Source organism: Saccopteryx leptura, chromosome 5, assembly GCF_036850995.1.
Source record: "Saccopteryx leptura isolate mSacLep1 chromosome 5, mSacLep1_pri_phased_curated, whole genome shotgun sequence".
NCBI classification, from domain to species: Eukaryota; Metazoa; Chordata; class Mammalia; order Chiroptera; family Emballonuridae; genus Saccopteryx; species Saccopteryx leptura.
The window spans coordinates 212,831,930-212,845,576 of record NC_089507.1 but is presented as its reverse complement, the minus strand read 5'-3'; the positions used below and the strand labels follow the sequence as shown (position 1 = coordinate 212,845,576).

Below are 13,647 nucleotides of genomic sequence, written 5' to 3'. Positions count from 1 at the left end.
AGAGGAGACGCAAACTTCCTGGGAGAGGCCGCGATGGCCGCGCGGGGCCCAGCTGAGCGCTATAGCAATCAACACGTGTTGGCATCGTGCAGCCGCAGCCACGGGGCGGCTGTGCAGCAAGCGCACAGGTGGCTTTAACCAGGCCTGGGGTTTTGCCGGGTTAGTTCAGCAGGAGGAGGAGGCAGGTCAGCACTATCGGGACCCTGGTGAAGGGCTATGGAATTCGTGCCGGGTGAGGAGGAGGTGGGACAGGCGAGGATGCACCGACGGGGTGGCAGCAGGGCTCTTGTCTTGCTGGAGGAGCGGCGGTCAGGGGACCCCTGGGCTTGCGTTTGCAGGAGAGGGCCTTGCTGAGGTCAAGGCTGAGACTGGGGAAGTGTGGGCGGAGGACAAGCGGAGCAGGTTCGGGGAGAGCCGCTCTGACAGAGGGGAGGAGACAGATGAGTTTGGGAGGACTCCAGAGTAATTGGATTGGCGCATACGGGGCGAGCCCAGCTGAGGCCGGGGTCAGGCTGTGGCAGTGGGTGCGGGGCAGGTGGGGCGCTGGAGGTGCGGTGTTGGGGTGCTGGTGGTTCATGGGGAGTGGGGAGAAGCCTGAACCTCGGAGTCAGCCTTTGTTCGGGAGGCGGGAGGCAAACCTGAGACCTGGAGGGACAGGTAGGGGCCGGAGGGGGGATTTGGGAGTCACCGTCATGTTGGAGGCTGTGATGGGTGTGAACGTGGACGTAACCCGGGGCGACGTGAGCCGGACGCGAAAGGCTGGGGTGCAGCCAGAGGCAAAAGGGCCAAGGGGAGGCCACCTATCCAGGTGTCTGGGGAGTACGGGGGCTGAGGACTTAGGGGGAGCAGGGAAGGCCGTGACCCTGCCCGTCATTCAGGGGGTGGGTGGAGAACCGAGCACTCCCGGGCGGAAGAGGAGGCAATGAGGGAAGGGGGAGCGGGAAGGGGGAAAGGCCAGGTCCACGGCCCGCGTGGGAAGTGGGGAGGGTGGTGGGCATGGCCTCCACTTCTCAGTGAGGCCAGAGAACTTCCAGAGGGAGGGAGGTCACCCCGCACTCGTGGCGTGGGGACCCCTGGGTGAGTTTTAGTTCCCCCAGTCTGGAGAATGCCTCTGAGAGTCTGTAAACAGGAACAACCAGTCCTTACTCAGAGATAATACCCCTGACTCCGACTTCATTGCTCCTGGGCCCTCCCAGTGTGAGGCCCGTTCTACAAATGAGTTCGTTCTCTTAAATAAGATACCGCATAAGTTCCATAAGGTATTTCAGTTGGTTAAGGATTTTATCATTGGACAGTTAATATGTACCTTTCTGTGACTAAGTGGAGAAAGAGTCCCAAAGGGTCTTGTTTTGATTTACTGATGCCCAGAAGAAAGCATATCATTATTGTTAATTTTCAGAGTAGTTTGCAATGACTTTATGATGTATTAATTCGTATACATTCAAATAAAGTTTGTAAATTAAACAAAATAAACAAGATACCTGTTTCCCAGGACTCCGTGCCCTCTGGTCACTCAGTAATCCTCAGGCTTGGAGGCGGGTTGTGTTACTGTTTCCATTTTACAGATGAAACCAATGAAGTTGGAGGGGAAAGAATTTGTTCCAAGTTATCCAGTAAGTGGTGAAGAGACTTTAGAGCCAGATCTGTCTGCCATTGTGTAAAGGTGCAGACAGGCTCAGAGAAGGAACCCCCATAGTCACAAAATAATTGGTGGCCACTCAGGCTAGAGGTTGTTCTACCCTTGTGTGACAGGCCAGCCAAGGCCAGCTCTCTGCCTTTTCTCAGACCCAGAAGTCCCAGTGAGAAGCCACAGAACAAGAATGGGAGGAGTGGGGAGGGTGAGTATGAGCGTGGGTGAGACTCGGCCGTGAGCGGACGCTTTCCCCACCCATCCCACACCGTCGTCTCAGACCCCTTAGTGCCCAGCGCCATTACTTGTCCCAATCTCATTCCCTGAACGTGATCTAGAAGGGAGAGAGACGCTCAGATGGTCAGTGACCTGGAGAGATGGCAGGGGGTGGGGCAGAGAAGAGGCAGCACCTACTCTGTCTATACCTGCGTCTGGTGCCGGGATAGAGCAGCGACCAAACAGAAAACTCTGCCCTGAGAGGGGCTTACATGGTTGTGGGAGGGAGAAATAAGATAAAAAATTTAAATTTAAACCTAGTTACATTCAAATCCACAATGAGATGTCACTGCACACCTACCAGAATGGCTTAAAATTTAAACAACTGACAACACCCAACTGTTGGCAAGGATGCCAAGCAGCTGAGACTGACTCCCATACAGTGTTGACAGGCATCCAAAATGGAGCCACCACTTTGGAAAAAGGTCTGGTAATTTCTTATAAAATTAAACACATACCTACCCCATGACCTAGCAGTTCTACTCCTAGATATTGGTCCAAGTGAAACAAAATATGTCCACACAGATTGTTCACAATCGTCAAAAACTGGACACAGTCCATATGTCCATCAATAGAAGAATGGATAACCAAACCGTGGTACATCCATCCATCAATAAGACGTATACTTTGTAATATAAAGAAATGGTCTACTAATGTCTGCAATAACGTGGATGAACTTCAGAAACTTTATGGGTTTCTTTTGGGGGTTTTTTTTTGTTGTTGTTTTTTTTACAGTGACAGAGAGTCAGAGAGAAGGGACAGACAAACAGGAACGGAGAGAGATGGGAAGCATCCATCATCAGTTTTTCATTGCAACACCTTAGCTGTTCATTGATTGATTTCTCATATGTGCCTTGACCGTGGGGCTACAGCAGACCGAGTAACCCCTTGCTCGAGCCAGCGACCTTGGGTCCAAGCTGGTGAGCTTTGCTCAAACCAGATGAGCCCGCGCTCAAGCTGGTGACCTCGGGGTCTCGAACCTGGGCCCTCTGCATTCCAGTCCGACGCTCTATCCACTGTGCCACCACCTGGTCAGGCCAGAAACTTTATGTTGAGGTAAAGAAGCCAGACAGAAAAGAATACATTCTGTGTAACTCCATTTTTATTAAGTTCTCTGTCCATTTTTAAAATTGGATTTTTTTTTTGCTATTGAATTGTATGAATTCTTTATATATTTTGCATATTAATCCTTTATCAGATATATGATTTGCAAATATTTTCTCCTATTCAGTATGTTGTCCTTTCATTTTGTCAGTTTTCTTTGCTGTACAAAAGCTTTTTATTTTTATTTCTATTTATTTATTCATTTTAGAGGATAGAGAGAGAGAAGGGGGGGAGGAGCAGGAAGCATCAATTCCCATACGTGCCTTGATGGGGCAAGCCCAGGGTTTTGAACTGCCAACCTCAGCGTTCCAGGTTGGTGCTTGATCCACTGCGCCACCACAGGTCAGGCCTGTACAGAAGCTTTTTAGTTTGATGAAGTCCCGCTTGTTTATTTTGTTGTTGTTGGTGGTGTCAAATTCAAAAAATCACACCAAGACTCATGTCAAGGAGGTTACTGCCTATATTTTCTTCTGGGAGCTTTATGGTTTCAGGTCTTACATTCAAGTCTTTAATCTGGTTTGAGTTGGTTTTGTGTCATTCTTTTGCAGTTCTCCCCATCACCATTTACTGAAGAAACTGTCCTTTCTCCATTGCTTATTCTTGGCTCTTTTGTCATAAATTAATTGACCATATGTGCATGGGTTTATTTCCAGCTCTGATTTATTTCTGTTGCACTGATGTATGTGTGTGTGTTAATGCCAATACCATGCTGTTTTGATTACTAAAGCTTTGTGATAGAGTTTTTTGTTTGTTTTGTTCTTTTTGGTTGTTTAGCCAATAGATCTGCTCTTCTGCTTAAACTTTGGTCTAAGGTTGGCGTGAAGCGGAGCATATATTTTTTGGCTTGATTTATTGCTGTGATACAGTTTGAAATCAGGGGGCATGATCTCTCCAGCTCTGTTCTTCTTTCTCAAGACTGCTTTGGCTTCTTGGGGTCTTTTGTGGTTTCACACAAATTTTAGATGTTTTGGTTCTATTTATGTGAAAAATGCCACTGGAATTTTAATAGGGGTTGCATTGAATTTGTAGATTGTTTTGGGTAGTATGGACATTTTTTTTTTTTTTTACAGAGGCAGAGATAGACAGGGACAGACAGGAACGGAGAGAGATGAGAAGCATCAATCATCAGTTTCTCGTTGTGCGTTGCGACTTCTTAGTTGTTCATTGATTGCTTTCTCACATGTGCCTTGACTGTGGGCCTTCAGCAGACCGAGTAACCCCCTGCTGGAGCCAGCGACCTTGGGTCCAAGCTGGTGAGCTGTTTGCTCAAGCCAGATGAGCCCGCGCTCAAGCTGGCGACCTCGGGGTCTCGAACCTGGGTCCTTCTGCATCCCAGTCCGACGCTCTATCCACTGCGCCACCACCTGGTCAGGCTAGTTTGGACATTTTAACGATATTCTTCCATTCCATGAGCACGGACTAGCTTTTCATTTGTTTGTGTCTTTATTTCTTTAACGTCTTGTCATTTTCAGTGTACAGATCTTTCACCTACTTTGTTAAATTTATTCCTAGGTATTTTATATTTTCAATGAAATTTTATTTAAACATTTTTTGATATATTTATTTATTGAAGAGAGAGAAAAAAATTCTTGATTTGTTGTTCTACTTATTTATGCATTCATTGGTTGATTCTTGTATGTGCCCTGACTGGGGATCAAACCCACAACCTTGGCGTATCAGGACACACACTAACCAACTGAGTCACCCAGCTTGGGCTTAATGCAATTTCAAATGGAATTGTTTTCTTCTTTCAGATAGTGTGTTAATTTGGATCAGTGGTAGAGCATCAGCCTGGCGTGCAGGAGTCCCGGGTTCAATTCCCGGCCAGGGCACACAGGAGAAGCACCCATCTGCTTCTCCACCCCTCCCCCTCTCTTTCCTCTCTGTCTCTCTCTTCCCCTCCCGCAGCCGAAGCTCCATTGGAGCAAAAGATGGCCCGGATGCTGAGGATGGCTCCATGGCCTCTGCTTCAGGGGCTAGAATGGCTCTGGTCGCAACAGAGCAACACCCCAGATGGGCAAAGCATCGCCCCCTGGTGGGCATGCTGGGTGGATCCTGGTCAGGCGCATGCGGGAGTCTGTCTGACTGCTTCCCCATTTCCAACTTAAGAAAAATACAAAAAAAAAAAAAAAAGAGATAGTGTGTTATTAGTGTATTAAGTTTTTTGGTGGAGTCTTTAGGGTTTTATATATAATGTCAGCAAATAGTGACAGTTTCACTTCTTCCTTTTGGATTTGGATGCCCTTTTTTCTTCTTGCTTAACTGTTCCAACAGGACTTCCAATTCTCTGTTGAACAAAAGTGATGAAAGCATCCTTGTCTTGTTCTTGATCTTGGAGAAAAAACTCCCAGCTTCTCACTGTTAAGTTTATCAGTTACGGGCTTGTCCCATATGGCCTTTATTATGTTGAGATATGTTCCCTCTATATTTACTTTGTTGAGAGTTTTTATCATAATGGATGTTGGATGGCCGCTTACTCTGAAATGCATAAAAAGATAAAATGTGTGGGTGGATGGATGGATGGGCAGCTGGAAAGAAGGTAATGATAGAGAAAATGGAGCAAGTATTAAGTGTAGACTATAACTAGTAGATATTGGTGGTTATTGAACAATTATTTCAATTGTTCTGTGTGCTTGAAAATTTTCATAATAAGATGCTTAGGAAAAGTATTTAGCCTATTTGAAGGTGGAAACTGCTCTGGAAAACGTTAAGCAAGGTAGTGGGGCGGGGAGGGGGGGGCTGCAATATTAAACAGGATCATCAGGAAGGCCTCCCTGCGGAGACCCTGGAAATGAGAGGGTGAGCCGTGCAGAGGTTCTGGGGGAGAACGTCCCAGGCGAAGGGAACAGGAAGTACAGGAAGGTGCTGGGTGCAGCAAGAGCCTGACTCAGCAGGTCACTCCTGTCACTGTAACGAGACCAGACTGAAGCAGGCCAGGCCGGGCCACAGCGGGGAGACCAGCGAGGAGATGGTGGCGTCTTTGACCTGGGCGGCAGTGGTGAGAAGTGGTCAGATTCCGGAGAGATTTTGGATTGGATGTTGGGCGCGGGAGACAAAGGGGTCAAAGATGGTGGACGGGGAGAGGGAAGTTTACAGCCGGAGCACACGCTGGGGGAAGATCATGTTTGTGATGTCCACGTGGAGACAAGGAGTGGGCCAGGCCTTTGGACTCAGGGGAGGTTGGAGAGAGAAGGAAGACCGGATGAGGAAGCCTTAGCCCTGCTGACTGGTCGGGGAAGAGGAAGAGCGAGCACAGACCCTGGGATCTGGGGGCGCCCTCCCCCCTGCAGCCTCAGCCCAGGCCTTCGTCCGACAAGACAGAGGTGCCACCAACTCCCCAGGCCATGGCTGACCTAGTTCTTCTGGCTGCTCTTATTGGCTGGGACTACGTCGGTCTCCTACAACTTGGCTTTGTAAGATGTGTCCACTTTGACACACACAGCTCCAGGTCAAGAGGCCAGATCTGTTTGAGCAAGTGTAGTTTTATCCGTCTGCAGCCATGCCCACCACGGTGGGCTAAAGGCGCTCCCACACCCCAACAGAACTGAGCGGGGCCGGAGACCATGTGGCTCACAAGGGCAAAAATACTTCCTGTCTGGCCTTTTAGAGGGAAAGTTTGCTGATGCCTCCTCTCCCTCTTTCACTGTAACAGTGTGTTGTTTTGTTATAGGAATAAACAAGATACTTAATTGGACACTTAGGTGGGTCCCTATTTTTCTGCTGTCATGAAAATGCTGCAATAAACATGCTTAACCAGGTTTTCTTGGGCTTGTGTGCACCTGGAATTCCTGGTTTTTTAGGATATGGACATCCTTGGCTTGAGTTGATTTTGCCAACTTGCTCTCTAATGTGGCTGAAATGATTGACACTCCCAACAGCAGGGTAAACAGTTCCCATATTCCTCCAGAAATCGATATCATGTTATTAGACTTGGTTAGTTAGCAGTTTTTTATTGTTTGTAGGTTCTTTTGGTTTTTCTGGCTGTGAATGATTGTTTTGCTCCTATCTTTTCCTTGTCTTGGTGCTCTGGCTGGGATGTCCCTACAATACTGCATTTTGTTCAGTGAAAAAATTTAACATTTTGTTGCTGGCTTTGAAGGGAATACTGCTTAACATTTTATCATATATTATGGTGGTGTTTTTTTTTTGTTTTTTTTTACCACTAATCATGTTTGATGCAAGTTTTGTTTTGAGAACTCACCTGGAAAACCATTTGGACTAGTTTTTCTTTGAGGTGTATGGATAGTTTATCTATTTCTTGCCTTTTTCTTTTTTAGTTAGTCTTGGCAAATTATCTTTTTCTAGAAAATTGTCCAATTTCATCTATGTTTTGAATTTATTGGCATAGAGTTTATAACCTTATTTTTGTCATTTCTGGTGTATCTGTAGTTACTATGTCTCTTTGGCGATTGTTTTATTGGTCTTTTCAAAGATCTAGCTTTGTTTTTATTTATTTATTTATTCATTCATTCATTCATTTATTTATTTATTTTTGTATTTTTCCTTAGCTGGAAACGGGGAGACAGTCAGACAGACTCCCGCATGCGCCCGACCGGGATCCACCCGGCACGCCCACCAGGGGGTGATGCTCTGCCCATCCAGGGCATCGCTCTGTCACGACCAGAGCCACTCTAGCACCTGGGGCAGAGGCCAAGGAGCCATCCCCAGCGCCCGGGCCATCTTTTGCTCCAATGGAGCCTCGGCTGTGGGAGGGGAAGAAAGAGACAGAGAGGATGGAAAGGGGGAGGGGTGGAGAAGCAGATGGGCGCCTCTCCTGTGTGCCCTGGCCGGGAATCGAACCCAGGACTTCCGCACGCCAGGCCGATGCTCTACCACTGAGCCAACTGGCCAGGGCAGATCTAGCTTTGTTTTATGGTCCATACTAGTGTATTTCATTAAGTTCTGCTCTTTCTTCATTTTTCTTTGGGTTTACACTATTATTCCTTTTAAAAATTCTTTGGCAGTACTCATAAATTTTCTGTATTTCTTTTTACCTAATAAGGCTATAGGTTTTTTTGTTTTTTTTTTTTTTTTTAGCGAGGGAGAGATAGACAGGGACAGACAGAATAGGAGAGAGATGAGAAGCATCAATTCTTTGTTGCGGCACCTTAGTTGTTCATTGATTGCTTTCTGATACGTGTTTTGATGGTGTATTTGTGCGTAGCTGAGCCAGTGACCTTGGGCTCAAGCCAGCAACCATGGTGTTATGTCTATGATCCCACACTGGTGACCCTGTGCTCAAGCTGTACGATCCCATGCTCAAGCCAGCAACCTTGGGGTTTTGAACCTGTGTCCTCGGTGCCCCAGGTTGACGCTCATCCACTGCACCACCAGCTGGTCAGGCAAGGCTATACATTTCTAAATGCAGTTTTCACAGCCCCCCACCTCAGTTTTTATATATATTCTCATTTTGTTTTTATTTAATATATTTTTCTGAAGTTGGAAATGGGGAGGCAGTCAGACAGACTCCCGCATGCACCTGACTGGAATCTACCCGGCATGCCCACCAGGGGGAGATGCTCTGCCACAACCAGAGCCATTCTAGTGCCTGAGGCAGAGGCCATAGAGCCATCCTCAGCAGCTGGGCCAACTTTGCTCCAACGGAACCTCGGCTGCAGGAGGGGAAGAGAGAGACAGAGAGGAAGGAGAGGGGGAGGGGTGAAGAAGCAGATGGGCGCTTCTCCTGGGTGCCCTGGCCTGGAATCGAACCTGGGACTCCCGCACACCAGGCCGATGCTCTACCACTGAGCCAACCAGCCAGGGCCTATTCTCATTTTTGGTTTGATAGTTTTCATATTGATATGATTTCATCTTCGAGTACTAAGATTTTTAAAACAATGTTTAAATGTCCAAACATTTGGAGCTTAATTGATTCATGTCTATACTCAGGCAATATGGTCTGTATGAAATTGGCTAGTTGATTATCTGTTGAGATGTGTCTTGAGGTCTAGTAGTTAGGTCAGTTTTTAGTAAATGTTTATGTGTGCTTAAAGGTAGTATACTGGGTTCAGGGTTCTATCAGGGTCCATTGATCGGGATTATTAATAGTATCAAAATCGTATTTTTTTTGTCCTAGCCAGCTAGCTCGTGTCATCGGACATCTGAGGTTGCGAGTTCAATCCCTGGTCAGGGCACATACAAGAATCAACCAATGACAGCATAAACGAGTGTAATAAGTCGATGCTTCTCTCTCTATATATATATAAAGAAATATAGGCCCTGGCCGGTTGGCTCAGCGGTAGAGCGTCGGCCTGGCGTGCAGGAGTCCCGGGTTTGATTCCCAGCCAGGGCACACAGGAGAAGCGCCCATCTGCTTCTCCACCCCTCCCCCTCTCCTTCCTCTCTGTCTCTCCCTTCCCTTCCCGCAGCCGAGGCTCCATTGGAGCAAAGATGGCCCAGGTGCTGAGGCTGGCTCTGTGGCCTCTGCCTCAAGTGCTAGAATGGCACTGGTTGCACCAGAGCAACGCCCCAGATGGGCAGAGCATCACCCCCTGGTGGGCATGCCGGGTGGATCCCGGTCGGGCGCATGCGCGAGTCTGTCTGACTGCCTCCTCGTTTCCAACTTCGGAAAAATAAAAAAATTTAAAAAAATTAAAAGAAAAAAGAAATATAATAAAAATCTATGTTTGGCTGTTTGGTCTATCAGTTGCTGAGAAAGCTTAAATCTCCTACTCTGCTGGAGGATTGGCAGTTTTGGCTTACAGCCTGTCGCTTTTGCTTTAGACATTTCCAACCTTTTTTTTAACTTCTAACATACAAGTTTGAAATTATTACATCTTTCTTGAAAATTGTTCTTTTCATCATTTTGTGGTGACACTGTATCCTTAATGACTTTTGCCTTAAAGCTTTTTTTTTATTTTTTTATTTATTCATTTTTAGAGAGGAGAGAGATAGACAGAGAGAGAGAAGGGGGGAGGAGCTGGAAGCATCAACTCCCATATGTGCCTTGACCAGGCAAGCCCAGGGTTTTGAACCGGCGATCTCAGCATTTACAGGTCGACGCTTTATCCACTGCGCCACCACAGGTCAGGCCTAAAGCTTATTTTTTGATATATTTTTTAAAGGTTGGTTTTTCTCAAGTACTGTACACCTTTTCCCCCATCTTTTTACTTTGGGGGCCCTAAGGTCTTTTTTTCAACTTTATTGATTTTAATTTTTAAAAAATAATTTTAGAGAGGAATGAATTGAAAGACAGACAGGAACATCAATGTGTTCCTGTATGTGCCCTGACTGGGGACTGAGCTGGCACCTCTGTGCTGGGGCTGACACTATCAACTGCACCACCCATCCAGGGCAGGTAGATTCTATTTATTGATTTTAGAGAGAGAAGGGAGAGAGAAAGAAGCCAGGGGGGTGGGGAGGTGGGGGAAGCATCCACTCGTAGTTGTTTCTTCTGTGTGTCCTGACCCTGCAAGCCCAGGGTTTCGAACTGGCGACCTCACCGTACCAGGTCAGCACACTGCACCACCACTTGGTCCCCTAGGGTCTTAAGTGACCTCTTGTGAATAGCATAGAGCTGCATTTTATTTTCCTTGGCCAATCTGATCATCTCCGTTTTAACAGGTGAATGTAAAGCATTTCCTGTCTGGTTTGGCACCCTTTATATACCATTCTTTTTACTTTGCTTCCTTTTTCTTTTTTTCTGTCTTCCATTAGATGTCAATACCCTTTACTTTTTCTCTTTTCTGTACTTTCTATTCTTTTAGTGATTCCCCTTAAGTGTCTGAAATATATATGTGACTGTACAAACCTGGACCAATTATCTTTGTTTCTCTCCTCCTCTCAGGTAAATCAAGCTTCTTAGAACTCCTGCACTCCGAACACCCTCTCCAGTCCTACCTGCTCCTATGTCCCCTGCTCCTTTCCACACTCCACAATCGCTATTCATGTTCCAACTAAGTGCTTGTTTGGATGACTTCCCTTTTAGTTGCTCATCATTTCCCCATCTATGTCTAGCTTTACAGTTCTGCAAATTCACTAAGTGCCTAGATGCCAATTTTATTTTTATTTATCCTGCTCTGGATTTTATGTGAGGATCCTGGTCTTTAACCAATTTGGGCAACTTTTCTAAAGGAACTGCCTCTATCATATTCTTTTCTCTCCTTCTGGAATTCTGATTGGACATGAGTTCTTCTCACTGTATCATTCCAGTCACTTCCTTTTTTATGTTTCATCACCTCGTTTCTGTCGTTATTGCTTCTAATTATTCTCCAACTCAGAGATTCTCTCCTGCTGAGTCCAATCTGCTTTTGCCTCATCCTTTGAGACTTAAATATCAATAGCTCTATTTTCCAGTTCTATGTATTTAAAAAAAAAAAAAAAAAGCCTGTGTTCCCAGCCCTGGCCGGAAAGCTCCACTGGTAAGAGCATTGTCCTAATAAGCTAAAGTTGCTGGTTGCATCCCGGGTCAGGGCACCTACAGAAACAAATGTTTCCCACTCTACCTCTCTCCCTTCTCCCTCCCTGTCTCTCCCTTCCTTCCTGCCTCTAAAATAACAAAACAACCTGTGTTTCCTTTTACTGACTTGCTCTTTCGTGTTTTAATCTCACCCACCCTTTCCCTTCTCTAACCATAAACTGTGGGCCCGGAGGAGGTCTTTTTGGTTCACTGCTTGTCACCCTCAGCGCCTTGTCCTGTCCCCGGAACAGACTGAGTACGCACTGTCAGGTGGCCGTGACAGCAGGACTGGAGGATGCTGAGCCGCAGCCTGGCCCGGGACCTCCCTGGCACCGGAGCTGCGAGTCTAAGCCTTCCGGGCATCCAGCCTGGACTCTGCCGGGACCTTGGGAAGAGGGGCTGCGCAGACCATGACGTCAGGTGACTGTGACGCGCCCCGGGAGCCACTGCCCTTTCCCGGTGCGGGCCGGGAATCCAGGCTCTCAGCGCCCTGACGTCACGGGCCGGCGGGCGGGTTTTGCGTCGGCCCAATGGGAGCAGCGCAGCGGCCTCCCCTTTAAGGAATGTTGTGACCTGACGTCACCGGGCGAGTTACCTCCCGGAGCCTCCACAGCTGGGCTCAGCGTGAGCCCCAGAGCCCTTGAGTGCGAGCTGCGGAGCCCCCGGAGCCCCCGACCACCGCCACATCCCCGCGCCTGCACCCCGTAGCTCCGGCCTGCGCGCCCCGCCGGGCCCGCGAGATGCCCTCCGATCGGCCTTTCAAGCAGCGGCGGAGCTTCGGTTAGGCCGGGTGGGCGGTCTGAGAGTGGGGGGGTGGGGGGCGCAACCGACCCACTGCCGCCGGTGACGTCAGCCCTGTGACGTCAGGTTCCAGCCAACCCGACCCCGGCCCTGGCTGGGAGGCAGGTTCGGGCCTGGGCCGGGCTCTTCCAGCCCTGTCCGGTGTCCGGGCCTGCCTGCCGGCCCGGGGGCCCTGGGGAAGTGGGTCGAATGGGGCAGCCGTTCTGGGCGGAGGGCCTCGGCCCAGCTCACCGGCCCGCCTCTGCCCGCCCACCCGCAGCCGACCGCTGTAAGGAGGTGCAGCAGATCCGCGACCAGCACCCGAGCAAGATCCCGGTGAGTCCCAGGGTCCCTCCGCCGGCCCCGCCCAGGCCCCGCCCCGGCCTCACTGCCCCGCCCCGCCCCTTCCCAGGTGATCATCGAACGCTACAAGGGTGAGAAGCAGCTACCGGTCCTAGACAAGACCAAGTTCCTGGTCCCGGACCATGTCAACATGAGCGAGCTGGTCAAGATCATCCGGTGCGTGGGCAGCGGCCCCTGGAGGGGTCCTGCATCCTGAGGGGCTGGGCAGCAGACCAGGTCCCTCTGAGAGGGACGGTGCATAGCAAGGGCTTTTAGGTCCCTAATCCGGGAGGCTGGGAAAGGTCAAGGTCAAGGCTGTCAGGTCAGAGGTGAGCCTCTAGAAGGCGGGAGTGGGGGTCACTAGGGGCAGGGAAGCCAGTCTGCACCCAGCTTGCACCAGACCCTCACCGCTGGCATGCCCTCCTGTCCACCGCAGGCGCCGCCTGCAGCTCAACCCCACGCAGGCCTTCTTCCTGCTGGTGAACCAGCACAGCATGGTGAGCGTATCCACGCCCATCGCGGACATCTACGAGCAGGAGAAGGATGAGGACGGCTTCCTCTACATGGTCTACGCCTCCCAGGAAACCTTCGGCTTCTGAGCCAGCAGTAGGGGGGGTGGCCTGGGAATGGGGGGCCCCGTTAGGCTCTGCCCAGGAAGCTCTTGATCCTGAACTAAGCTGCCTCTGCCCCTGGGGGGGGGGGGGGCTGGGCAGGGGTGCTTTCCCTTAGGGGGCACCGACCAATCTGACTCAGCCCTGGGGCCTGTCACATTAGGGCTGACCCTCCGGGTGCTGGCTGGGTGGGGCGCAGCCCCCAGCACCCCTGCTCTCTCTGGTTTGTCTTTTTTATTTTAGGCCCCTGCCCCTGCCCCACCCGAGGCTCTGCTTCCTGCCTGGACCCGCCCACCCGTGAAGGTCTGGCCCCTGGCTCACCTGGTCTTGGCATGGTGTATGGACCTGTGGTCACTGTCCCTCTGAATAAAGATTGCTCTGGCCTGCCTGGCCCTTTGCCTCCAGCTGTCTGGGCAGTGGGGAGGGCTGCTGGTGGGGCCCTCCCGTGCCGTTCTCGGCCAGCTGTCTCTGTTCCCTAGTGTGCGTCCTAGAAACCGTGCCCCTGT

General features: G+C 49.5%; 1 protein-coding gene across 2 annotated transcripts; it reads left to right on the top strand.

Annotated features, from left to right (window-relative positions):
- The first annotated feature begins 11,973 nt into the window (after positions 1 to 11,973).
- MAP1LC3A (microtubule associated protein 1 light chain 3 alpha) lies at positions 11,974 to 13,533 on the top strand. 2 transcript variants are annotated; one of them, XM_066384031.1, is made up of 5 exons: positions 11,974 to 12,188; positions 12,469 to 12,524; positions 12,601 to 12,707; positions 12,967 to 13,136; positions 13,385 to 13,533. In XM_066384031.1, exons 1-4 carry the CDS (start codon positions 12,149 to 12,151, stop codon positions 13,127 to 13,129), a joined length of 366 nt encoding a protein of 121 aa, XP_066240128.1. In that variant the 5' UTR covers positions 11,974 to 12,148; the 3' UTR covers positions 13,130 to 13,136; positions 13,385 to 13,533. The 2 variants fall into 2 exon arrangements, with proteins under 2 accessions (XP_066240128.1, XP_066240127.1); XM_066384030.1 differs by having other exon boundaries at positions 12,967 to 13,533.
- The last annotated feature ends 114 nt before the right edge of the window (positions 13,534 to 13,647 follow it).